The sequence below is a fragment of the Saccopteryx leptura genome, chromosome 2 (assembly GCF_036850995.1).
Source record: "Saccopteryx leptura isolate mSacLep1 chromosome 2, mSacLep1_pri_phased_curated, whole genome shotgun sequence".
Taxonomy (NCBI): domain Eukaryota; kingdom Metazoa; phylum Chordata; class Mammalia; order Chiroptera; family Emballonuridae; genus Saccopteryx; species Saccopteryx leptura.
Window position 1 is genome coordinate 151,675,455 of NC_089504.1, and position 26,615 is coordinate 151,702,069.

The following is a 26,615-nucleotide window of genomic DNA, read 5'->3' on the forward strand; positions in this document are numbered from 1 at the left end:
TGGCTGCAGAAACCGGCCAGTGTCCTTGTTGTCAAGGGCTCCTGTGGACCCAGTCCTGAGGACATCTGCATGTAGCCAGAACGCAGGGGTGAGGAAGCACGTGTGTGTGGGGTCAGTGACAGGATCCCTTTAAGCAGCAGCTCTTCATGCTGACCCATCCGCCCATCCTCTGTCCCTCTGTCCCCCAGGCCATCCGTCTTCCACACTGGACCATGAAGACAGTGTCAGGTCCAGCTTTCAGGTCAGCCACCTCCTCCCACACTTTCCAGAGCCCCTGCCTCCCAGCATGCCACACCCCCTCCCAGAAACAAGGCTGAGAGCCCCCACTGGTCAGCAGGATACCTGGACAAACCCCTAAGCAGGCAGGGCCTGGAAGATTATTTTTTCTCTAAATACTCTGGAATGTAAGGGTTTTGTGTTCTCTTATTCTCTCTCTCCCATTCTCTCCGCCCACACCTCTGTTTCACCCACCTCCTTATCTGCTGGAAAACACAGGTAATGTGGGTTTCAGGGGTATGATGGAGGAAAGAGGATGACAAAATATCACAGGTTTTTTTCTCTTGTGCCTGTCACTCCTTCTTTTCCTGGTGACAGGTCCCCGATGATGGGGAAGAGGTCAGGGTTAGGAAAAGGTCTTTCTGGCTCCTCCTGAAGTGGTAAACCAAACCTCTCCCTGCCCAACCCCTCAGAGCCACGCAGGCCTGATCGTCCGGAAGGGACGGTGCATTCAGAGTTGGAGGCCTTCCCCATGTACCCCCCTCAACCCTACAGAGTGTGTATATTTCTCATTTCAAGAAGATGGGCTTCTCCTCCGGCCATCCAGGAGCGTCCTGTGTCCTCACAGCCTGGGCTGAGCAGCAGCACCCCTGTGAACTGCTTACACCCCGGGAGTAACCCATCCTCCCAAGTGCCGCTGGCCCTCCACTCACAGGCTCATGTGGGTTGAGGTAATGGCCACACTGATAGCAGCTTAAGCAAATCACGATTAGGAGGGAAAAAATTGTGGCAAAAGCATCATATGATGCATTTTGCATGCACAAAAATTTGAAGTTTTCTTCTCTTTCAGATTATCTGTGCCTTGATTTACCTCCATCACTGGGGCTCTTCCAAGTGGAAGTAGGCAGCGTAGCAGTTACAAGCATGATCTTCAGGGGGTAGGGTGTCCGGGTTCAAATCCTAGCCCTGGCATGTATTAGCTGAGCAAATAACCTGAGCACATAACATAACCTCTCCATGCCTCAGTTTCACTTATAAAATGGGGTAACCACAGGCCTATGGTGAAGATTACAATAGAGTACCTGTAAAGCACTCAGCCCTGCACCTGTGAAGTAGGCTCTAAATAGGTGTTAGCTGTAGTCACGACAGCTAGGGGTGATCTGCTAAGGAGGAGTCACAGGTTTAGTTCTGGGGGACGGGGTTGAACAGAGGGGAAGGCAAAGCCCAGGTGAGCAGATAGGGTGGTGGGGTGGGGGAAGCAGGGCCCTGGTCCAGGACACAGGGGTCCTTCCTGGGCTCAGGATGTGGCACTGAGAGACGGGCAGAGTGGATGAACCAGGTAGTGGCAGTGAAGCAGCTGGAGTGAGGCCCAGGGGCCACATCTCAGCATGTGTCTGAGAAGAGCCAATCCCGTGGCACAGCACAGAACACCATGGTAACTGACACCAAGTGGAGATAATATGAATTGTATTGCATTAGGATGCCATTTAGGCATAGCAGTAATCACGGAAACGAGTGGTGTCTCGTGGAGAAGGCGTCACAGGAGCACAGGGCTGCTCGGGGCCCTGGCCGTTGGGAACCACAGGGACCATTGCCCGCCCGGTCTGCTCCCACCCTGACGTGTTGGTTCAGAAGTGCCCGAAGGCTCACAATGCAAGACAGCCCCAGACAGCGGGACACTGGACACTGGGAGGACACGCAGGGGTGCGGGCAGGGACTGGGTCCACCTGCCGGTGAGGGGGCCCCAAGTGGTGGTGGTGATGGTAATCCTCCCGAAACTGTCAGAGGAACGTACACTGTGATCCGGAAAACTGCTTTGATTCTTCTTTGAGATCAAGCTTTTCCCTCCCCAGGAAAATGCCAAAGGCCCTTGTTCTTTGATCTCACCACAGACATGGGCCAGACCGACACTGTCAGCCTCCCCCCAGGAGCGGATGAAACCAGTGGGGACAGACTCAGCTGCTCTGGGAAACTCAGGAGCGTCCTGTCTGCTTCGGTCAGCACCTGAGCAGAGGGCGGTGCTCCACGCTAAGGCTGGCCATGAACTGATTTCCGTGGAGGACTCCTGCAGGGTGGGGTGTTGCATCCAGGAATCCCTGGGGTGGGACAAGGCCAGCAGCTGCACTGCAAGTATGCAGGCGACCTTCCGTTCAAATGCACAGAGTGAGCCTGTGGAGAGGCCGGGAAGGTGGAGCCCAGATGGCCCGGGCAGCAGGAGGACAAGCAGAAGCAGCCCTGTGCCTGTCTCGAATTCTCTCCTGCCCAGTCCAGCTGACCTGGGCCCTGGGAGACCATTCCAAACCCAGTCCTGGCGGGTCCCATCCTATAGTCACCCTGCCCTTCCTGACCCAACGAGCTGACCCCTACTCAGAAAAGGGACAGGTACGGCAGCACTGCCATCAGGAGAGCTGCAACCTACATCCGCTTTCCAGAACCAAATGGGGACAAAATGAGCAGCAGCCCTCCCTTCCAGAGGAGAGCCTCGAGTTTTGCAGGCATGATACCAAAACCTCTGCTTCCGTCCTGTCAAATGGGGTGAGCACAGTGCACACCCCAGAGGGTCTGAGAGGGTCATCTGAGTCCTTGCAGGAAGTATTCGGTGCCTGCTGACGGCTGTGACTATTCTAGGACTCCTGCAGATGTGTGACTGCTGGCTGCTTCCTGCACCTGGAAGGCTCCTCCCTGCCCTGCAGCAACAGCAGGAGCACTGGCAGGGCCTCCGCGTGTGAGTGTGTGTGTGTGTGTGTGAGTGTGTGTGTGTGAGTGTGCGTGTGTGAGTGTGTGTGTATGGTGAGTGTGTGAGTGTGTGTGTGAGTGTGCATGAGTGTGCATGTGTGTGTGTGAGTGTGTGTGTGTGTGAGTGTGTGTGTATGTGTGTGTGAGTGTGTGTGTGAGTGTGCATGAGTGTGCATGTGTGTGTGTGAGTGTGTGTGTGTGTGAGTGTGCGTGTGTGCGTGAGTGTGTGTATGTGTGTGTGTGTGTGTGAGTGTGCATGTGAGTGTGCATGTGTGTGTGTGTGAGTGTGTGTATGTGTGTGTGTGAGTGTGCGCGTGAGTGTGTGTGTGTATGTGTGTGTGTGAGTGTGTGTGTGAGTGTGTGTGTGTGTGAGTGTGCGTGTGTGAGTGTGTGTGAGAGTGTGTGTGAGTGTGTATGTGTGAGTGTGTGTGTGTGTGTGTGTGAGAGTGTGTGTGTGTGAGTGTGTGTGTATGTGTGTGTGTGTGTGTATGTGTGTGTGTGAGTGTGTGTGTGTGTGTGTGTGAGTGTGTGTGTGTGTGTTGGGCGGGGGGCGGGGTGATACACAGCTCGCGGGTCTGGGGACCCCTCTTCCTCTCCCAGACTCGCTCTGGTCGGCTCTCTTTCCCAGTGGCAGGAATGGAGATGGAACCAGTGCACTCTCTCACCGGCTTCTTTATACAGTGTGGATAATTTTCCACATTAAATAATTAAATGTAATAGCTAATACTACCCTTCCCACACAGGGCTTTATGCAAGTCAAATAATAATAATAATTATTATTTATGATTCATAGTAAGTTTTTAAGCTCTCAAGTGCCAGGCAAGAAAGAAAGCTGTCACAGTGTTGCAACATTATGCAAATCCCTGAGTATGAGGGCAGGTGGGAGGACCCATAACAAAGCCCATGGACGCCTGTCTGCGTGCACTGCTCCAACAGGGACCCAGCGGCCGTTCACAGATAAATAATAATTAGAGTAATGCCCACTCACCAATCAGGCTGCTGAGAAGCAGGCAGGAACTCCACCCAAACAGGGTGCAGCTCTTGATCAGGGCTGAAGCCACTGGCTGAGGGTGGGCTGAGTTGCTCCCTGTCACCCCTTGCAGTCTCCCTTCCTCCTTCTCCCCTTTCCTACTCACTGGAATGTGACATGTATATGTGCTGAGTCTCTGGGTCTAGGGGGTTCCACTGAAGTAGGAGACACTCATTTCTTAAGATAAACAATAGTCTAGTGCCCTGGTTCTCAGTGTGGGGAGTGCACTGCCCTCTAGGGGCAGTTTGGAAACCTGCAGGGCACCACTAGGATGCAGGGGGCAAAAGTGGCATGCAGGATTGAGTGGGAGGGGCCACCGGAGGCTAGCTTTAGTTGGCTTTCATTCAGGTGACATTTACAAAACGCCTGTTGCTAATGGTGCCCCAGAGTTGGATCGGAGGGGCACAAAGATGGGTGAGAGCTGGTCCTGCTCGAGACGCTCCAGGGCGTCGCTAGTTTTCTCATTTCCTCCTCCTTATCCTCACATCCACTTCACCACCAGATAGAGTCACCACCCTGTCCACCCCCCTACCGTCTACTGCTGTCCACTGCAGGCTGTACCTGCTCCCCCATCACCGCACTGTTCGTTCTTCAGGGGCGGTCAGCACGCTGGGTCAAGCCCATAATCAGATTGTATAGTGCCCCACAAAGGTCCTGCTCCCTGTGGCTTCTGAGGGTGGCCAGGGTAAATCCTCACACCTGATAGGTCCCCACAGGTAAGCCTGCATGCACGGGCCCTGCCCACACCTCCTCTTAGCTCCTGGCTCTCAGTTCCCAGAAAAAGCTGAGCTCACCTCCACCTCAGGGTCTCTGCTCTTCTCTCTGCCTGAAATACTCTTCTCTGGTTCCTGTCCAACCTGCAGGGCTCAGTTTAACTGGCACCTTCCTGACCACCATTTCGCAAACAGGTGCCTCTCCCCCAACAGCTCTCCCTGGGGTTCCCCATCACCCAGCAAGGCCCCTGCCCTGTTGTGCAACCTCTTTGTTTATTAGTGTCTCCTGTAGGACCCCGTGAGCCCTAGAAGGATGGTACTGCTTGTCAGCATTATTCCTGAGCTGCTGTGTAACTACAGAAAGAAAGATGGAAAGAGGAGTGCTAACGAGTGGAAATCACAGGGGGACACAGTCAATGCAGGGTAAAGAAGCATTCCCAACAGAGCTGCCTCTGGGACGAGAGAGTCTCTATAGGCAGAAAGCAGGAAAACGTGGAGATTTCTGTGGTGATGAAAGATCGGTGATTTTAATGGTGTTTCCTAACATTAATATTCTGACTTTTTCCCTTTTTCTCCAGTTCTGTAATGTTTCTCATTCATTCACTCACACATGCCTCCATTAAACTTTCAGGGAATATCTCACGTGGCACAAAAAGTGCATACTGACCATTTCTGCCTTGAAGGAATTCAGCAATCTAATTTTTGTCTTTGCAACATGAAAGTCTTCCATTGCAAGTGCGTGTCCATGCGTGCGCACAAGCACGTGCACAGCAGGGTAGCTAGGTTATTGTTTCTCTTTCCTGAGCCCACATCTCAGGTGACTTTTCCCATCTTTTTAAAGTTCCTGTCCAGCCCTGGCCGGTTGGCTCAGCGGTAGAGCGTCGGCCTAGCGTGCGGAGGACCCGGGTTCGATTCCCGGCCAGGGCACATAGGAGAAGCGCCCATTTGCTTCTCCACCCCTCCGCCGCGCTTTCCTCTCTGTCTCTCTCTTCCCCTCCCGCAGCCAAGGCTCCATTGGAGCAAAGATGGCCCGGGCGCTGGGCATGGCTCTGTGGCCTCTGCCTCAGGCGCTAGAGTGGCTCTGGTCGCAATATGGCGACGCCCAGGATGGGCAGAGCATCGCCCCCTGGGGGGCAGAGCACCGCCCCTTGGTGGGCGTGCCGGGTGGATCCCGGTCGGGCGCATGCGGGAGTCTGTCTGACTGTCACTCCCTGTTTCCAGCTTCAGAAAAATTGAAAAAGAAAAAAAAAAAAAAAAAAAAAAAAAAAAAAAAAAAGTTCCTGTCCATTTAGATTGGGAAAGGAAATTCAAAATGAACAGACCATTCCAGGGGAATATACAGGTGGAGGAGAGGGAGGTAGAGACAGGGGGCCTCAGAGGAGGCGAAGGGCATAGGAATGGAGTGACTATTATTCATGTCACAGAGTTGTTATTTGAGAATGGCTTGCTTTCATTTTGCATTTGATTTGCTCCTACTTGCTGAGGACCCGGTCAGTGCAGAGCAACACCTTAGCTTGTTCATGTTGTTCATTTCAATGGGGGTGTAGTTAAGAGAGCTTGATTTTGGATCAAAATCTCCCCCCAAAATCACAACAATGACAACAAAAACTGGCTCTTTGATTTTGGACACACAAAATCTCCGAACTTCCATTTCCTAAAGACCATTTTACTTGTCTTATGGACTAAGATAATAAATGAAAATGGCTGATTCTTCACACACAATAGATATTACCTCTTTCCCTCCTTGTTTCTGAGTGTTACTTAGTTCTGGGAATGGATGCAAAACCGGTTAATGGGTTCACTTATCACTTCTTTTTAAGTAGGAATAGCAGGTGTTCTAGGGATGAATGAGGTGGTGAACTGGGGGCTCTACAAGATCCAAGGGTGGGCCGGAGTTACGCAAACTGACAAGTCTAGGGCTCACCGCCTGCCTGTAGTCACCACTGTGTCCCTGGCACCAAGCACACTGCCTGGTATGTTGGAAGCTCCACATGGTATGTGTGGGTTTTTGGTTAACTAGGCTGCTGCAAAACACTAGGCAAACAGCATGCAGGCAAAGAGGTCTTGAAATAAACAGTATCAAGACTGAGGAGAACTAGAGACAGACAAAGAGAGGTAATGATGGAAAACAGGGCTTACAGCTTGTGAAGCCCAACGATGGTGGCACTGGTCACAGGAAAGGGCGGTAGTTTTAGACATCAGAGCACAGTTCACGCTGTGTGTTAACCAAACCAAACATCGAGGATGCATGAAGACGAGGCTTGAGATTATATTACAGTGTGGGGCAGACATCTGGAGAAAGGGGCAGAAGACACGAGCTCAGGGTGCGAGCTGACTGAAGACAAGAATTGCAAAAGTGCCCAATTTAAAATGGAAATGAACAAGAGGGACATCGTAAGGCAGAAGGTAGAGTTCCTCTGTGCTGAGTCAGAGCTGGTCACGAGCTCCCCGGGGCTGAGGGACCTTGCACGACACTTGGTCCGTCTGGGGCAGTCTCTTTAGGAGCCTTGGTGACTTTTCAGATACTGTTGTGCCCTGTCTGAATATATGTCCCCCACCACCAAATTCACAAGCTGGACTCCTGATGCCCAGTGGGGTTAGGAGGTGGGCAACTTGGGAGGTGATCGCTTCATGAGAGTGACACTTTCAAGAACGGGATTATTGTTCTTGCAAAAGGGATTCCACAGAGATTCCTCTCACCCCTTCTGCCACGTGAGGACCAGCAAGAAGGTACTGGCTATGAACCTAGAGGAGAGAATGCAACTATGCTGGAGCCTTGATCTTGGACTTCCTGCTTCTAGAACTGTGAGAAAATAAATTTTGTTGTTTATATGTTAACCTGGCTGTGGTGTTTGTTATAGCAGTCTGGGTGGACTAAGGCAGGCATGAGCTCAGTCTCACCACAGTCCGGTAAGCCACTTTACGGAGAAACTGAGGTGCAGGAGAACAGTGCATATAGGGAGCATATGCTCTACCTGCCCACCCCCAATTCATTCAAGGAGATGCTGAGGTGGGGGCTAGGTTCCTGGTCTTCAGGCTGCCAGAATTCTCTCTCTGTGCAATCTGGGGCAGTAGATGTTTGAGCAAAGAAATGGAGTAAAATTTGCTTTGTTAAAAATGTAAAGCCTCACAGAACAATTGTATCATGCAGAAATATATAGCTAACTGAAAATTTTGTTACAAGAGCGGATTATTGGTGAATGGTACAGTTAAAGCCAGAGGTACAGCTGGAGAGAAAGTAGATCTTAGCAGGCAATGTAATTATCTGGAGAAAATGGCACCAAGTGTCTAAAAATTTTCAGCTTTCAAGGAGCGGCAATGACTCCAGTCCGGCATCCTTCTCTGCTTGCCAGCTGGCTTTCTCCTTTCCTCTGCTGCCCTTTACTGGGCTCTAAAGAAAACTCTCAGTAGCTCTAGGAGGAGTGGGTGGATCGGCGTCTCTGCCGCCCATGCAGGGGGAGGCCAGGCCTGGTGGAATCTGGTCTGCAGGTCTTCTGGCCCCTCCGGGGCTGCACTGGTGGCATGTAGAGGACTCTGGTCCTGCCATTCTTCTCACTGCGCCCGCCCAGCCTGCCCAGGGCCCTTCAGGCTCACTCTGGTGGCCATTGCCAGACCTCCCTCCTATGCGGATCAGTGGCTTGTCTGACAGAGGTTCATGTGCCCCTTTCCCTTGTGCCTCTGTTTCTGTAGAGTAGGCAATTTTTCGAGCCTATCCTTGGTATGGCCCCCACTGGCCTTCATTGGGGACCGAGGGCACATCTGATTTTGGAAGTTAATCAAAACCAGAAAGCTGCCTGACCAGGTGGTGGCGCAGTGGATAGAGCGTCAGACTGGGATGCCGAGGACCCAGGTTCGAGACCCCGAGGTCGCCAGCTTGAGCGCAGGCTCATCTGGTTTAAGCAAAAGCTGACCAGCTTGGACCCAAGGTCACTGGCTCCAGCAAGGGGTTACTCGGTCTGCTGAAGGCCCACAGTCAAGGCACATATCGGAAAGCAATCAGCGAACAACTAAGGTGTTGCAATGTGCAACGAAAAACTAATGATTGATGTTTCTCATCTCTCCGTTCCTGTCTGTCTATCCCTCTCTCTGACTCTCTCTCTGTAAAAACAAAACAAAACAAAACAAAAAACAACAACAACCAGAAAGCTGAGAAAATAGGGTGCCTGTCAGTAGACAATATAAAATGTTGGCCAAATCCTGCACATCTGGGGGCAGATGGGAGAAGTCACAACCCCAGACAATTTGGATGGCTTGCTGTGAGGTGGGCTGGAACCTAGCAGTGGCGGCCAGCGGGCAGGTCAGGGCGAGGACCAGGTGCAGGGCGACGATGCAGATGGAAATCAGGGGGCCGCTTTGGAAGTAGTGACAGAAATATGAGGCAGCAGGTCTCTGTCCAGCGGCTGGGGGTGCAAGGACAGAGTGCATCCTGGGGAAGGGTCGATGAGGACCATGCAGGGGCTAGGTGTACAGATTTGAGTTTCAGTAAGGCACTAAAATGCTAATCTGGAACCCTAGTCAGAAGTCCAGTGGTCTGTGCTCACCAGGGACACACCCTCCCTTTGGCCACAGCAGCAACACCCCTCCAGACCACACCCCTCCAGACCACACCCCTCCAGACCACACCTGCCAGTGCACTCTCTACCTTCCTCAGGGCCAGGTCAGGAACTGGGTGGAAAGGGGCTGCAGGGGAAGAGTCAGCACTTGCAGCTGACAAGACAGCAGGGGGGGTGTGGGGATGACTGGGAGAACCACTGGCTCAGGAGAAAAGTCACACGGGGGACTGGCAAGCGGCTGTCTCACCCTGTCAAGAGGGCTTTCCCTCGTGTGAGCTGATCCCTGGTAGAAAATCACCAGCTGCAGAGAGAGGAGGGAGGATGAGCTAAACCCTCCGGCTTCCTCAGGCCAGCAGGACAGACAGGACAGCAGGAACTGAAAATGCCCCGAGGAGGCAGCCGTGCGGGAGCCGTGCTGCTCTGCGTGCCTGCGCAGGGGCTGGTGGCCGCCTGCCTCTGGAGAAATGTAAGTTAATCAAGTCCTTAAAAGTTAAAAACCAATCCCTCTGCTGCCCCAGCCACATTTTAAGGGCTCCCTTAGGCACAGGAGGACAGTGACTATCTCAGAGACAGTGCACATGGGACATTTTAATTACTGCAGAAAGTTCCACTAGAAAGTGCTAGTCGGGAGGCCTCATTTCACCCCCTGGGTCCGAAATGTCTTTGGGCCCTAGTTTGTCCTGCAAGTGGAAGTGAGCCCCAGGCTTCAGTTCCTCGTTATTTGTGAATGCTGCTGCTGGCAAGCTCAGTGTGTCTGCACCCTGGGGCTGGTTGTCTCTCTGGACTATTCTCAGGCTGGAAGAAGCTGAAAAGAGAGACCAAGGCCTTGAAGGCAGAGAACTGCCAGGGTCAAATCACCCCAGGCTCTCCTCCCTGGGGGAGGACCAGGAGGCAGTGAGCACAGTATTCTCCACGAGCAGGCAGTGGACAAAAGGAATGAGGGCAGTCTCAGAAATAGCAGCCCCTGCCCCTCCCCCCTCCATGATCCATGGGCAAGTCTATGGGAGGAGGAGAGCAGTTAGAAATCTTTCGTTGGGTGAGCGCCTCCTTTCCGGGGCAGACGGACTTCTAATGAAGAGGAGAAGGCAGAGCTCCATCCTCCGCTGCTTCTCATCCGTCCCCCTTGCTGAGCCGTCGTCAACAGCAAATCCCAGGCACCTATGTCACAGCATCCGTCCTGGTACTGAAACCTGTGCTGACCGTGGAGTGTCTGCGACTGGCATCGCTTTGGGAAATAGGTTTCTGTCTCTCCCGAGGTCAGAGCTGCCCAACTGTGGTGAAGCTTTTGAACCAGCTACCCAGGGTCAACCTGTTGGCCATAAACGTCCTGCTGGGTAGGTTCCTTTTCTCCTGCCATTCTTACCCTGGAGTTTTAATCAGGATTGTATTGTCTATGGGTCAGTTTGAAGAGACACGACATCTTTATAATATTAGGTTTTCCAATTCATGAATATGATCTATCTCTCCATTCACTAAGTAGTCTTTAATTCCTCTTTATGAAATTTTATAGTTTTTCTCTGTAGATATCTGAGATATTTTTCTTTGTTAGATTTATTCTTAGGCATTGGATATTTTTCAGGGCTTATCATACAGAGTATCTTGAAAATATTTTTCCATCTCTTTTGATAAGTTTCAGTTCACAATAGGAAGACAACCCAGCAATTTAGTTATTTTCAGACCATTCTAACCAGAAGTTTGCATGCTGACCAACTTGGTCTTGCCCAATCAAGCGAGACCCAGGTGCTATCTGCTTATCTCTCAGGCATTGCTTTTATTCTCAAGAAGGGATTTTCTGGTGTGCTATTAGGTGTTCACATCCATCTTACTGTAATGTCTCTCTCTTCCAGACATCGTCAGACTCAGATCCCTGAAGTTATGGTGGGGGACAGAATTGCTCTAAACTGGTTTATATTCACCCATACTGTGTGTGTGTGTGTGTGTGTGTGTGTGTGTGTGTGTGTGTGTGTGTGTGTGTGTAACAGAGTGTGAATTTAAGGAGTGAGCCAGTTGAATTTGAGGAAGAGAATTACGTGACTAAATTCATTTTCCATAGCATGGTGAGAACAGGTAGAAATGAAGAATTTGGGAACATGAATCTCCAGAAAGACAATGAAAGGATGAAGGCAGGAGTACAGACTGACCACCCACCCATCCACCCAACCCACCGACCACCCACCACAGAGACAAAAAGGACAGAGAAGCAAAGTCGAGTAGCGGCAACTTTATATAACCTATCCCAGGCTGTGACTAATGTCAATCTTTGATATCCTTGCTGCCTACTTGTTCTTCTACAGCCAATGCTTACAACCTGTGTTGACTGTGTGCAGACCCATGCACATCACACATGCAGTCACGCCAGTGAGTTACAAGGCACCAACAGAACTCTGGTAACAGGAATATAAGAGAGCTGCTCTGTATTTTAGGTCACTGTCAGAGCCCTGGTTCTTGGGCCACATTCAGCTAGATGTTTCTATCAGAGCTTTAAGTAGTTTCTGGTTTGGTTTTCTGCCTGAAGCTCTTGGAAGTACTTTTCCTGGAGCCTATTCTGTAATGGAGAACATTGCTTAGTAAGAACCCAGGGAGCCCTGCTTTCCCAACGCTCCTCGCGCCTGGCCAGCCTTCCTGGCCAGCCAGACCAGCGACCCACTCCCTCTACTGCCAGAAGTCACCACAGAGGTTTCCATAGAAAAGGTCTGTTTCCTTTCTTTCCACCACAATCAGGCCCTGGTGGCTGGGGTGCAAATGGCCTTAGAGTGGTTCCCTTTCTCTAGGAAAAGTCTATCTTATTTTCCCATATTCTCACAAGAGAAAACTTTAGTGTACTTCAAAGATAGGACAGACAATATGCTTAAAGGGTTGAAAAGACCTGCAGGCACTTTCTGGCTTAGACCACCACACCTGGCTAGTCTCTGGGAAGCTGTCTTTTTCGGAGATGTGCAAGGTTCATTCAGGTAGTGTGCCTTTCAGTTGGAGGCCCCTGCATAAGTCAGTGCCATCTGCGCCCCAGGGCAGGTTTGCTTAATACATCCCCTGCCCTCACGAGACATGCTTTAGGAAGTGCAGCGCAGGGCTCTGCACACTGTGTCAGATGTCGTCAGGAACACATCAAAGTCAATTGTGAAATGACTTAAGGCTTTGATATATTTAAACCATATGAGGCCCTGGCCGGTTGGCTCAGTGGTAGAGCATCGGCCTGGCATGCGGGGGACCTGGGTTTGATTCCCGGCCAGGGCACATAGGAGAAGCGCCCATTTGCTTCTCCACCCCCCCTCCTTCCTCTCTGTCTCTCTCTTCCCCTCCCGTAGCCAAAGCTCCATTGGAGCAAAGATGGCCTGGGCGCTGGGGATGGCTCCTTGGCCTCTGCCCCAGGCGCTAGAGTGGCTCTGGTTGCGGCAGAGCGACGCCCCGGAGGGGCAGAGCATCGCCCCCTGGTGGGCGTGCCGGGTGGATCCCGGTCGGGCGCATGCGGGAGTCTGTCTGACTATCTCTCCCCGTTTCCAGCTTCAGAAAAATACAAAAAAAATAATAAAATAAAATAAACCATATGAAACTAAAAATGATGCCAGTTTCTCTTCCTAGAGGCTGTCACCTGAGATTGAAGCTCAACTTGGCAACAATCCTGCATTTCTAGCCTCACCCAGTCACATTACTGTGAGCTGTGACCCTGTCGGAACTCCTGGGCCACTGGTGGGCAGAGGTACTGTGGGCCCTACAGAAGGTGGCCAGGGACATTCTCTAGGCCTGGACCAAAATGTATGCCCGTCAATGGGACTGGGCACGGAAGAGAAAGTGAAAAAGACTATAAAACACTGCCTAGAGTTGATGAGAAAACACCATTCTTAGCACAAGTGACCTTCATTAGGACCCTTATTCTCTGAAAATTAGCCCAAGTCCTTAGGCATTTCTTGAGTGAGAAGAAGATTCGGCATTTTAAGCATATTGTCTGTCCTATCTTTGAAGTACACCAAAGGTTGCTTCCCTCTTTCTGAAAAGTACCCCGTAGAAGACGTGATGTGGACAGACGCGGATGGTTGGTGTGGAAACACACGGACCCCGAGTCGGAGGTGTAGACCCTGCTCCCGGTCGTGCCGCTGAGAACTGGTGTCCTTATACTCCATTGCTCTGGACTTCACTTCCCTCTTCCCTACAGTGGGGTGCAAAAACCTATCTTATAGGGGCATTTTGAGGAATTACATGCAATGAGGTATGCAGAGCACATGGTAGGTTTTCAAGAAATGTTAGTTGAGTGTGAATTCAAAGAAGATGATGGATAGCTAGTCAGTGAACGTGGGTCCAAGAGCCCAGGAGCACCCGCCTGCCCCAGTGAGTCCTGGGACATGTAAAAGTTTGCATAAAAATGGAATAGACATCCAAGGACTCCTCCTTTTCGCCTTCTATGATCTGTATTGCATCTGGGGAAAACTATCAAAGGCGGAGAAGAGAAGGTTCAGAGAGCCAGAGATATTTTCTCAAGTCAGCAATGGTACAATTCTCTCAGACCCAACTCTTTCCTGCTGTGGTGGCCAGGGGAGCCAGCGCTGACTTGCTCTGCACCCTCCTTCAGAAATAGCCGCCCATGGTGGGAAAACCAGGCCAGTGGGAGCCAGGGATGCTGACTGGTCCTCAGGGACGGAAGATGCAAGGTGCTGCTCAAACCAGCCCGCTCCTCCTAACTCAGGACAACAGGGTGGGGAGGGTTACGGAGGGCATAGATGATCCAAGGTCACAGGGAGTCCAGCCTTCTCTGCCCCGCCTCGTTCACACAGGGCTCTACTCTTGTCTTCCAAACTGGTTCTGAGGAGCTGCTTACAAAAAGCAAGGCACAGACATTTGCAGGAAATTGTCCTGCCCAGACCAGAAGGGCCAAGGGAGCAATGACGTAACCTCCTGAGGAGAGGAACGGGAGGCCCCCGTGGGCCCAAGCAGAGGCACCTGCTGAGCTCCTCACAATGAGGCTGGTCTGCGTGGCTGAAGAACGGGAGGAGGCGAGCACAGAGGCCTGGGTGGATCTGGGGCGCTGGGCCTGGAGAGGTTTGGTTTGCCACCGTGGGCACTGTCTCTTCTAGATTATGTACTGGGGAGGGGGCCAGAGACACAGTGAGAACTGGGGTAACAGAGAGGATCACCTGCCTCCCCTGGATGGGAAGGCTCAGCTCAGGGAGGGGTCTGCTTCCTGCACACCTCTGCCATGGTCCAGACCATGAGCTGAGATCCTGTCTCAAAGGACTGAGCTGGTCCAATCTTGGCAGGTTTAGGAGTTAGAGGGCTTCTCTATCACCAGAGAAGATCTGGTCCTTCACTGATCATCTGCCCCTCACGCTCCTCCTTTCCATACGGGTACTCCATCGCCCCAGCACCCGCACACCAGCCTTCCCCAGAGGCCTACCTTGGGTTTGAAGGCAATGAGCTTCAGAATCATCTCCACAGTGAAGAGACCGGTGAAGAGCATGTTGAGGATGTTCATGGCGATTTTAAACAGGCAGCTCTGACCGTAGTGCTGCGGGGAGAGGAGAAACCGGTAAAACGGGCAGGGGCGTCCCTACTCCTCACCACCCTGGTCTCTGCACAGCTCTTCCTCGAACCCAGTCCTGGAGGTCCACCCACATCTCCGGGGGTGGTCACGTGGGCTCTGGAAACCTTACAAGTCCTTCCCTTCTCTGCCACATCAGAAAGCAGAGGACAGCCGAGTTCTGCATTCCTGTCGTGACTGGTTATGACAACCTCACAGAGAACCCTGGTCCTCAGAGGGGCTGTAGCATGAGCTGACCTCCCTGAAGACCTCCCTGTAGAGCCAGCCTCCACATGCCACGCCTTATTGGCAGTGATGAACACCTCGAGCTTACCCGGTTCTCCATTTCCTCTACTCGCCGTTTTCTCGAGCTAGGTGCCTACTGAATCTTTATTAAGGCTCCAGAGAGGAGCCTGTACCCGAGAAAGAACATCACCAGGAAGGTGACAAACCAGACATGCCGGTGCCCTTTTACCCTCCAGTTCCCCCCACAGCACCGTCCCCCACACAGGCATCACGGGACCGGGGCCCAGGACGAACCTGCATGGCCAAGCAGATGGTGTTGAGCAGGATGAGGACGAACATCAGGTATTCAAAGTAGGTGGAGTTGACCACATACCAGACTTTGTACTGGTGCTGGTTCTTGGGTATGTACCTCCGCAGGGGCCGGGCCTTGAGGGCATATTCCACACACTGTCTCTGGGAGGGAGGCCGCCGGAAGGTGGCAGGACGGGAGTGGGAGAGAGTGTGGTTAGCGACCTGCACGGTCTGTGCAGGGTGGCAGAGGACGGTGGATGTTAACGAAACGACACCTGGACGGCAGGTTCTCTGGGAGTCAGAGGATAATCCATTGCTCTAGCTTGTTCACAGGTTTGAGGCATTATTTGAACATTTTAAAAATTTTCTTTCCACTCCTTTAATCAAGGAGAGAATCTCCTCTACTTAATCTCCTTACCAAGCTTAGCTGGGGAGTGCATAGCTCCTTTTTCCCAACATGTAATGCCCGGTATACTATGGACACTTAGTTGACATTTTATTTCCTCTGCTACAGAATCCCCTTGGGGCATTTCTCTCCTCACTTTTTCTTTCTTATCCTAAATCAATCTTCCTTATTTACCAACATCCATGGATCAGAGGACATGGTCACGGATGAGCAAGGAGAACTCAGGCTAACCAGGGTCTTGGGACTGCAGCTGAGAACCAGCTCATTTCTCAGCACGATGCCCCCATTTCCAAGTCAGGATGGGGAGTCAGTCCCCCAGCCTCTTTTCCCACCCACAACCTCCACGCCCCACTTCTAAGCCTGACCCGCCTTACTTCCTCCTTTCTCTCCATCTCTCCTATCACTGACCTGGTGGGAGATGAGAACTAATCATCTCTCACCTACACTTCCTAACTGGCCTCTTTCTTTCCTGTCTTACTTCCAGAACACAAAGTCCACACAGCAGCAGGAATGATGAGTCTAAACTCAAGACATTGGAAATCCGTGAGGGGTCCCGCTGGCCTAGCTGGGGCAGAGCTGAGCGTCCTGGGCCATGCTCCTTTCCAGAAGCAGACCTGAAGTCGCTCACACACTGGGATGTATCTCCCCACAGAATCTCCCTGCAGGGGAGCCTAGCTGGGGACCTCACCTCAGTAGCGACACACTACTGTCCAGCCTACCAGCTTCGTTCCTCATCAGTGGAGTCACCAGCCCTTGTTCTCAGGCCAACAGAACAGGCCACGGTGCTGAGGGTTCGCAGAGAGATGCCTACTCAAGCCTTTTCCTGACCCCGCCTCAGGCCAAGGCTCTGGGTTTATGTGAGAAGCCATTTCCTAGTGGCTTTCCAATGCTGTGCTCTTCCTCATCCCAGAACTCCCAGTCCCTCATTGTTCATCAACAGGGTTAACCCACATGGGCGCTTTCTAACTTGTCTGCTCCTTCATAGGGCACAGGACTTTTTCCCGGAGTCTGTCACAGAGTCTCCTTATGTAGACCCTGAAAAACTACAGTGTGTCTGTAAAGTCATGGTGCACTTTTGACCGGTCACAGGAAAGCAACAAAAGACGATAGAAATGTGAAATCTGCACCAAATAAAAGGAAAACTCTCCCATTTCATACCTACTCAGTGCAGTTCAATGTGGGCTCACACACAGATTTTTTAGGGCTCCTTAGGTAGCTCTCCCGTATAGCCTCTACAGACTCGTCACTGACTGATGGCCTACCAGAACGGGGTTTCTCCACCAAACTGCCGGTTTCCTTCAACTGCTTATCCCACCGAGTCATGTTATTCCTATGTGGTGGCGCTTCGTTATAAATGCGCCAATATTCACGTTGCACTTTGGTCACGGATTCGAATTTAGCGAGCCACAGAACACACTGAACTTTCCTCTGTACCGTCCACCTCTCGACTGGCATGGCCGTGGGCTGCTCCGCTGTATACACGGTGTTACATCATCATCTGCGCATGCGCACATGCTGCCACATCATCCTACAGAAACTGGGAGGGTTTTCCTTTTATTTGGTGCAGATTTCACATTTCTATCGACTTTTGTTGCTTTCCTGTGACCGGTCAAAAGTGCACCATGCCTTTACGGACACACTGTATTTGTTGGTGGGATGAATGTCTCTGATAGATCTGGGATTTGCATTTCTTTTGCTCAGCTTCCTCCAAAACACTGGGAGCCCTATTCTCACTGTAGGAGGACAGGTGATCTGAGCCTTCACGTGGGCCTCTGTCCTGACTGCAGCCTCTCTCCCAGAGGAGCGCAAGGGGCCCGTTGCTGGCATTTGTCATGTGGCCCTGCTGCCCCCTTGCCACTTCGTCCCTTTCTTTCTGAGGAAGCTACCTGGTTCTTGTCCAGCTCACAGTTCTTGTACTCCTGCTCCCCCTGCTCCTGGAAGGTGACGATGACGAAGCCTACGAAGATGTTCATCATGAAGAAGGCAATGATGATGATGTAGATGATGAAGAAGATGGAGATCTCCACGCGGTAGTTGTAGATGGGGCCCTTGTCTTCCGTGTGGGAGTCGATGGAGCGGTACAGCAGCCTGCAGGGGGACACAGGTCCCACAGTGGGAACCAGAGAAGCAGTGTCAGCTCTGCGGAACGATGGCCCTGCTGCTCCCAGGGGTCCCTGGGCTCAAGGGTGCAGGCAGGAACTCTGGGCTGGGAGTAAGAAGATCTGGTTCTAGTCACAGCTATGCCATTTACTGGCCTTGTGACCTTGGGGAAATCTCTTAACCTCTTTTGAGCCTCATCCTCATATGTAAAATGGAGACAACAATTCCTGACTTTTCTGCCTGGCATGGTAGTTGATATAATGTACATAAAGGTGTTTTAAAATTTTCAAGAATTATTTTAATGTCACGTGAATCATGGACACTGATTGCAAATAATGGAGATATTGGTAAATATTCAAAGAGCTTTGCAAACTGACATAGACTCAGAAGACATAAAATAAATCTATCAGAGATTAAATATCCATTTAGATAAAAATACTAGCTAACAAATGACCCAGGCTCATTCAGATCATCAGCAATGGTTTGAATTTACACTCAGGTGGTGACATGTGAATGCCACCCATTGGGGCCTGGGCTTGGTGCCCATCATGCTTGTTCTTCCTCACAGACAGGGGCTGCCTCTTCCCCTTTCTTTCTTAGCTGGTGCGGTAATCTGTTATCTACTAGATAGTATTTATATTTTACCATGTAATAATGGTGGTTCTTATCTAAGAGCCAAGAGTTATTGTTGACTTATAAGTATGTAGAATTTCATGACTTTTAAGTGATCATTTCCCTGGACTACAAGCTGCCTGGGACAGGTGGCAGAGTAGGGGCTGAGCAGCTGGTGGTCTGGGCATGGAAACGCTGCCTCTGCAGAGAAATTTGGACCCGGGCTTCCATCTGTTTCTTACTTTCCACTGTAAATATCAACATGGCTTTCTCTAAGGAGGCTGACATAGAGTCTAGTAAAACAGAGAGCTCTCCGCCATCTTCACCCACACTGAGTGCGTGTTGGGAGTAGCCATCTTGTATCCCATGGTGATTCAAGCGCCCACACTGGAGAAACTCCCCACAACCTGCTCCCAGATGCCATGAGGGTAAAAACAGGGACCCCTATCACTGGGGCTCACTCAGAGGTTGGGAGGAGTGCTAAAAGGAGCTCATTTTTGGCTGGAGTTTCTGAATATTGACATCTCCTAGAAAAAGAAGAGTCTGTGTTTCAGCAGTGATGATGGCTTACCAGTCGTTCTAGAAACACATCTCCATTTCCTGGGGAGGACTCAGGTAAGTAAGACCCCTGGGAGGGAATGTGGGGCAGCAATAAAGCTTGGGGACTGTGTGTGAAGACAATTATCTCGGCCTCTAATATCAGGGTGGACAGGCCTTGATTTGTATACTCACTCTGGCCACCCCTCAAAGGTGGAGACAGTGAAGAGAGCCATCATGGCTGCCAGAACGTTGTCAAAGTCAAACTTGCTGTTCTCCCAGCTGCGGGGCTGGATGATGGGGTGGTCAACCTCCCCGTCCTTGTATGTGATGTAGTTACCCCTGAGAAAGGAGAAGGAAGAGCTCATTCTGGGTCTCTCATCTTTCACACTTGATTTGCCAATGACTCCTGGCATGCTGGGTAGGCTGGGACTAGCTCGTGTAAACTCCCCAGTTCTAGCCATTGGAAGGAGCATCGGTGGGTAGCGCCTGTTACATGTTATATTCATGGGACCAGATTATCCCCAGGTAAAAGTCCAGCTGCCACTGCTGTCTGAGAAGAAATGGGCTGTGCCTCTGCTCATGCCTGGTCCCAACCCTCCCTGAGTTAACCAGCTTGGGTACCGGCTGCCCACCAGCTGTACTCACTTGCATTCCGCCTCAGTCTGCTTGGAACTATCCGAACAGGTGTAGAGCTTCCCCTGGAAGGCAGAAGAAGAAAGTGATTGGAGATATCCACTTACCAATGACTCAATCAGAAATGATCACCACCATAGCCCTGCACTGTGCTAAGGAGTTGAGATAAAACGTGCAAGGAGAGGAGAATCCTGGCAAGGAAGACCCGAGACCCAGGCATGAAGCAGTTGGGGCCACGGGGACCACTGGGATTCACAAGCGGGAGCTGCAATCCCCGAGTGCTGCACCCCTGAGGAGGCCCTGTGAGGAAGAGAGGGCTGGAACTGGATGTGGAGAGAGGACCTGGGTGGGAGGGAGTCAAAGGCTATTATCTGGTGGGTGGGAGAGGGCAGGGAAGAATGCTTCCCATGGGAGAAGAACAGAAACAAAAGGACTGAGGCAGAAAAGAGCAGGCACGAAGGATGCCTGTCAGGAAGCAGGAGAGAGCCTGGGTGGAGGCGGAGCTTTGAACGCTGGTAGAGAAGGGTCTGCTTGGTGCTGTGAGAAATGGGAACCCTGCCTGACCTGTGGTGGCGCAGTGCATCAAGCGTCGACCTGGAACGCTGAGGTCGCAGGTTCAAAACCCTGGGCTTGCCGTCAAAAGGCACGTATGGGAGTTGATGCTTCCTGCTCCTGCCCCCCCCTTCTCTCTCTCTCTCTCTCTCTCTCTCTCTCTCTCTCTCTCTGTCTCTATCTGTCTGTCTCTCTTCTCTAAAATGAATAAATAAAAATAATTAGAAAAGGGAACCCTGCAGGTTTTGCGCAGGTGCCTGATTTGACATGGAGGTTTCAGAGCAGAGGAGACTGTTGTCTGCTCCACTAGAAGGAAGGGGAGACCTAAAGGGCCAGCAGCACTGAGAGGGCGAGGGTCTCCGCCCGGTGGAGCAGCGCCTCCTTCCAGGCCTGCCTTTCGGGTCTGGGAGGCTGACTGCAGGGCTGCGGTGGCTTCAGCCCCAGTCTGACCCAGGGACAGTCCTGGTCTGGGAGGCTGACTGCAGGGCTGTGATGGCTTCAGCCCAAGCCTGACCCAGGGACGGTCCTGGTCTGGGAGGCTGACTGCAGGGCTGCGATGGCTTCAGCCCAAGCCTGACCCAGGGACGGTCCTGGTCTGGGAGGCTGACTGCAGGGCTGCAATGGCTTTCAGCCCCAGTCTGACCCAGGCCACGGTCCTCTTCATGCTGAGCTGCCAGGTCCCTTTCCCGGGAATGCAGACGAGGAGAGGGGAGAGCAGGAACCTTACCTTGAAGAGCTGGACTCCAATGCAGGCGAACATGAACTGAAGTAGTGTGGTGACAATCACAATGTTCCCAATGGTCCGGATGGCCACGAACACACACTGAACCACATGCTGCAGTGGGGGACAAGGTGGGAGGGGGTGTGCTTTCCAGAAAGGCCGGGAGCCCGAGCTTCCTTCGGCCAAGCCCTGCTCTCCGGGAAGGCAGCACGGGCAGCCCTTCCACCACAGTGAGGGGACTCAGGCTCAGAGGGCAAAGCCCTCCCGTGACACCTCCCCCCCATGTCACAGGTGACAGAACCCGGTGGAACGCAAAGGCCCTCATGGGCTCTAGGTAATTGCAGGGACAAAAGTGCTGCTAACTTCCCACCTGTAGGGGTAGGAATATGGGGACCTCATCGCCAGCAAGGGCACTGGGTTTGTGTGTAGGTCTCCTTTTTGCAAAAGTTTTGCTCAGGAGTCTAAATTTTGGGCAGCAGCCTGTCACTGTTCTTGAAGCAGGACTGGAGAAGCAGGCAGGGGCGAGGCGAGCTCCAGCAGGGCAGCCACGGGACCTGAGCATGACCTCCCACCTCAGCCCAGCATCCGCCGGTCATCAGACCGGCTGAAGCGCGCAGGGTTGACGCTCCCACGCTGACCCGCCCTCCTCACCTTTAGTCCCTTGGCTCTGTTGATGGCTCTCAGGGGCCTGAGTACTCGCAGAACTCTCAAAATCTTTACAACATTGATAGCACTGGACCTGGAAGAGAGAAGCAGGGCAGGGAGTGAGCTTCTCCTGTCTCTGTGGTGAGGGGTATCGGGCAGGCTATCTCCAGGCAAACCTGTAAAACCGTAAAGGGGCTTTCTCACCCCAGGACCCTTCTCTACTCCCAGCTCCCACCCCATGAGGACCTGGAACATCCCCTGCCACCTGGACTTTCCTGTGGGTGAGTGAGTAATACAAAAAACAACTCACTAGCAATACCATGTGGTCCTCAGGGGCCAAAGAGTCACTGAAGAGACAGCTTTGGGAGCGCAGACCTGAGATCAAACCCAGCCCTGCTATTCCCCAGACAAAGCCATGAGGGTCAGTTTCCTAACTTTTCTGGTCCCTAGTATCTTCATCTGTAAGATCAGATGGTCATCACTTCATAAGGTTGTTGCAAGGATGAAGTAGCATATGAGTCATCTAGCAACGTGCTTGGCACACACTATGAGCTGAATAAATGGTAGCTTCATGGTTATGCCTGAGAGGGACATGACTGCACTGGAAGAAATACAACACAAATGGTGGCACTTCAGGCCTGTGGCAGGAGGTGGAGGGCACTGGCAGGAGACATTTTGGCTGCTCATCTCTAACACGTGTCCTGGGTAGTGGCCCAGTATCCTTATATGTGCAACGCTCTGGTTCATAGCAGTCAGGACTTGAAGTAACGGGTTCTACACACAGGTCTCACACCCCCTGGACCCCAGGCCCACAGAAGAACTTGAAGCTGCCTTGGGCCACCATTGTTCCTTACTGGAAGGGAGGCACGAGGGCATGAGCCCCCACTGGCACCTTGGCAGGAGGGGTCATCCACCCACCCAGGTAGCCCGATTCACCATGCCAGCTTGTGAGCAACTCTGAAATGTATCCTAACCCTCACACTCTACCGTCTGATTGAGATAATCCTTTCTAGCTTTCAGAGAGCCTTATACCTAACCTGGGACCTAAACAATGTCCTGTATGACACAACGGCAAGTGCTAACTTCATTCTTCAGGTGGTCACGACGATGTGCTCGAAAGGAGCTGGTGCATTTACTGCAGAGGATCCAAAGGGTGTCCCTATCTATCTGAGTATCAGGGAGGGGGTTGGTTTGCATTGAATCCCAATGGAAGGAATTTAAAGGTCAGATGGAAAGGTACAGGTTAAAGGGGAGAGTTATCAGTTCAAGGTTAAGCAGTGATTTTGTGGTAGCGATGGGATTAGAATCCAGACCTGCAGGCTCACAGACAGATGGTCTTGGGTCATATAATTAACAATCAGAGGGGAGAGTCTCACTCAGAAAGCCCCCATTCTCATGCTTTCTATGCTGACCATAAAAACACCCTTTGGCGGGGACACCCAAGGTCATTTTCTTTGTCATTGGTATGACTTTGGGAAAGTCTCACAATGCCCTGAACTTCAGTTTTGCTCTCTATAAACTGGGGATAACAGCATGTGCCCTGCCCACCTCATAAGCTTGTGTCAGGAGCCCCACAGAATGTGTATGTGAAAGTGCTTGGAAAGTTGAAGTGCAGGGTTAGCATAACTGGCTGGTTAAACCTGGGAGAAACTTGTGATCAGAGTCTCTTAGACCCAAGTGAGTTTGCAGCCTTGGTTGTACCACCATACACCCTAGAGAGCTTTTTAAAACCTTACAGCCCTGGCTATACCCCAGACCAAAAACAAACAAACAAAAAAAAACCCCAAAAAAACTCCCCAAAAAATAACCCCCCAAAAACCACTCTGGGACAAACATATTTTTAAAAGCCACGTAGGTCATTTCACTGTATAGCCATGATTGAAAATAATTCTTTCGCTCTCTGTCTTTCTTTTACCAGGTGCTTGGCCTAGCAAAAGAAGTGAGAGAAAGGGAGGGAGGATGACCAGAAATCAGGGCAGATCACGACAGCGGCAGGTCCTTGGAGCTGAGGGCACCCAAGGGCACTGGGCACATGTGAGAGGGTAGGAAGGCCCGGAGGCTTTCTCCTCATTATACCTGGGCCTGACACCACCTGCCATGGGAAGAGCCGGACACGTAGACAGATTCTTGTTGGACCCACAAGTGTGACACCATTGAGGACATGACAGGACAGAAGAAAAATCAGAGCCACCATGCTGTACAAGTCAGAGGCCTCCCCCATTCACACCACAGGCTCACGGCGGGGTGCAGGAAGGCCCTCTGGAGTTTTTATATCTGGTTGGTCCCCCATTCCCAGTTAAACGACCCACTGTGGTGGAGGGGGCCCTACTCACTGGATGCCAAAGGAGATGAGGGACACGCTGACCACCAGCAGGTCCAGGATGTTGAAGTAGTTTCGGCAAAAGGAGCCCTTGTGCAAGAAAGCTCCATAAGCAGTCATCTGCAGAGAGGCACAGAGAAGCATCAGTGTGAGTGGCACCTGCCCAAACTCCAGAGATGCCCACACCCCTCACTCCCCTCCCACGGTACCCAAGGGCCCGCTGAAGAGCAGTGAGGTGAGAGAGGGCCAGGGCAGGCAGGACCGAAGAAGGAGATACAGTGCTAAGAAAAGCATTCTGCAACCATTTACACCAGTGGTCCCCAACCCCCAGGCTGCAGACCGGTCCGCAGAGAAAGAATAAATAACTTACATTATTTCCATTTTATTTATATTTAAGTCTGAATGATGTTTTATTTTTAAAAAATGACAGATTCCCTCTGTTACATCCATCTAAGACTCACTCTTGACGCTTGTCTCGGTCACGTGATACATTTATCCGTCCCACCCTAAAGGCCGGTCCGTGAAAATATTAAACCTGTCCGTGGCCCAAAAAAGGTTGGGGACCACTGATTTACACAACCAAGAATCTGCAGCCCAGATATATCCATGCCTCCTTCTACCCACCAGGCAATTCCAGAATCTTTAATCCTATCTATGAAGCCCTTCCAAATCAGGCCGCCATCCCTTTCTTATTTTCTGCTCTTCCTCCTCCTGAGGCCATGGCTCCAGCCCTGAGGGGCCCTTTGCTGATGCTGTCCTAACCAGGTCTCCCAATCTCCTCTGCAAATTCCACCTCCCTCAGGGCCGGCTTGGGCACAAGGCCTTTGGGGGAAGATGGGGCATGCCCAGTGGGGTCACAACTGTCCTGGCTTCCCAGGACTTTCCCAGTTCAGTTCTGAAAGCCTGGGGTCCCAGGCAGCCACTCAGTCTCAGGCCAGTTGGGATAGGTGGTCCTCTCCTGCGCGGTGAGAGATGTTCTAGCATCCCTCCACTTCCGAAACTCAAACAGGGCTTCCGATCTGTGCCAAATATTCTAAACTCAGTGCCACTGTCTACTTCTAGACCGCCTGTTCTTTCAGGGCCAGAGCTGTGCGCCCTGTCCCGGGGGCTGCGTGCTGCTGTTACAGGGTGCAGACTCTGCAGTACAGAGCCCAGTGCTGTTGTATGATATTCGTGTGGCCTGGGCAAGTGGCTGAACTAGTCTGTGTTTCAGTTTCCTCAACTGAGAAATGGGGGGCTTGATATCTCCCCTGCAGGGTTGTAAGCGTCAGTTATTCCATGTAAATCATTTAGGACAATTATCCTGCTGATATAAGTGCCGTGTGAGTGCTGGGGCCAGAGAGCTTGGACTTGAATTCTGGATTCTTTCTGCATGAGGGAAGTTCAGTCTCCGCATCTGTGAAAAGCACATGATTCCCTGCCTTTCTGAGGCCCATACCACACACCAAAAGCCACGTGAGAGCCCTTGGAACACCAAAAGGGGACACATGGAAGATGAGCATTGTTATAGGACTCGACTATTATTACCTCTCCCTCAGAGCTCAGTTTAAAGCCATCCTAGGTGCTCAACAAAGAGCCTTTCCAATTTTCTTGACTTACGTTAAGGGCAATGGACTTCCAGGTTAGGGGCTGTGAAGGGCCAGGGGCCACAAAGCGTCAGCCAGACGGAAACATTTAAAGCCGATGGCTGAGGGGCTGAGCATAGAGTCCTGGTCAACAGGATACAGTTTACCCCTTTGGATCAGAGCACGCCCAGGGCGGCATGTCTGCAGAGCAATTCAAAAACAAACACAGGGGAAATCGGCAAAAATAGCTCCCGCAACCTATTTCTTTCCATTTATCTCTTGCCACAGGGGGTCACAGGGGACTCAGGCATCTGTGTCCTGCAATGGTTTCTAGAAGTGGGCAGATTATATAAAAGGCTGCAGGGGAATCTAGTTGGAGATTTCTCCCAAAGGCCTGCTACCTAGAGGGCGTGCTGCCCTATCTCTCAGTGAAGATCTGGGGCCCCAGGGAACAGACGTGAGTGGCTCCCATGGTTCACGCTAACAAAGGGCTCCTCTGTCTGCTGGAGGCTGAGCGCCTTCCCCAGCCATCCTATTCTTCGTCTTAGAGAAGGTACTGCTCCTGGCTCGGATACTGTGAGGACGCTACTGAGTTCCAACAGAGCCATCTTCTGCATTCAGGGGGAAGGCACTCCTCCATTAGGTGGACCTCAGGGGCTCAGAGCACCAACTTCCATCCTTTGATTTGGACTCCTGTTTTGTCAGGGGAAAGTGTGTGTGTGTGTGTGTGTGTACAGGCCAAGGTAGGGTCAGAGGAAGAATGGCTGGCTCTAAGACAAAGGGCAAGTAGATGTCCAAAAATGGAGCATTTACTTGAAAAGTACCTGTGACATTCAGGGTATCAAAAAAGGCCACTTATTCAGGTGTCCAGCGCAAAGCCCTTCCCATCCCCTGCTCTGCTGATTGCTGCCCACCCGGTGCCTGCTTCTTACAAGCTCTAAGCCATTGCCTAGGAAAAGCCCACCTAGGGCTTTTAGGGGTTTCCAGCCTGAGAAGAGGAAAGGAGGGAGGCATAGGATCACTGACTCTGAGTCGGAGGGCAGGAATGTCCCTCTGTCCAGCCACAGGTGACCAGCACTTCTGTAGGCAGCAATTCTAGCTATTAAATGTGTCTTATCTTTGGTCATTTCTCCTCCCTGGTCCTGGTTCCAGCTCTTCCCTCCTCTATGTGACAGACCTTTGCCTCACTCGGGCCAACTGCTCTGGTCTTACAAGCCTTTTCTCCTC

At 51.7% G+C, this 26,615-nt stretch overlaps 1 protein-coding gene across 14 annotated transcripts in view; it reads right to left on the reverse strand.

The window, feature by feature from the left end:
* The window catches only part of CACNA1C (calcium voltage-gated channel subunit alpha1 C), a 777,231-nt gene that overhangs the window by 93,569 nt on the left and 657,047 nt on the right, over positions 1-26,615 (reverse strand). For all 14 annotated transcript variants that reach the window (XM_066369078.1, XM_066369080.1, XM_066369079.1 and 11 more), the window contains 8 exons: positions 23,837-23,943; positions 21,510-21,597; positions 20,865-20,972; positions 19,598-19,650; positions 19,145-19,291; positions 17,587-17,788; positions 15,298-15,456; positions 14,635-14,745 (listed from right to left, as the gene is read on the reverse strand). In XM_066369078.1, coding sequence (XP_066225175.1) covers positions 14,635-14,745; positions 15,298-15,456; positions 17,587-17,788; positions 19,145-19,291; positions 19,598-19,650; positions 20,865-20,972; positions 21,510-21,597; positions 23,837-23,943 — 975 coding nt within the window. The remainder of the gene's footprint in view (positions 1-14,634; positions 14,746-15,297; positions 15,457-17,586; positions 17,789-19,144; positions 19,292-19,597; positions 19,651-20,864; positions 20,973-21,509; positions 21,598-23,836; positions 23,944-26,615) is intronic.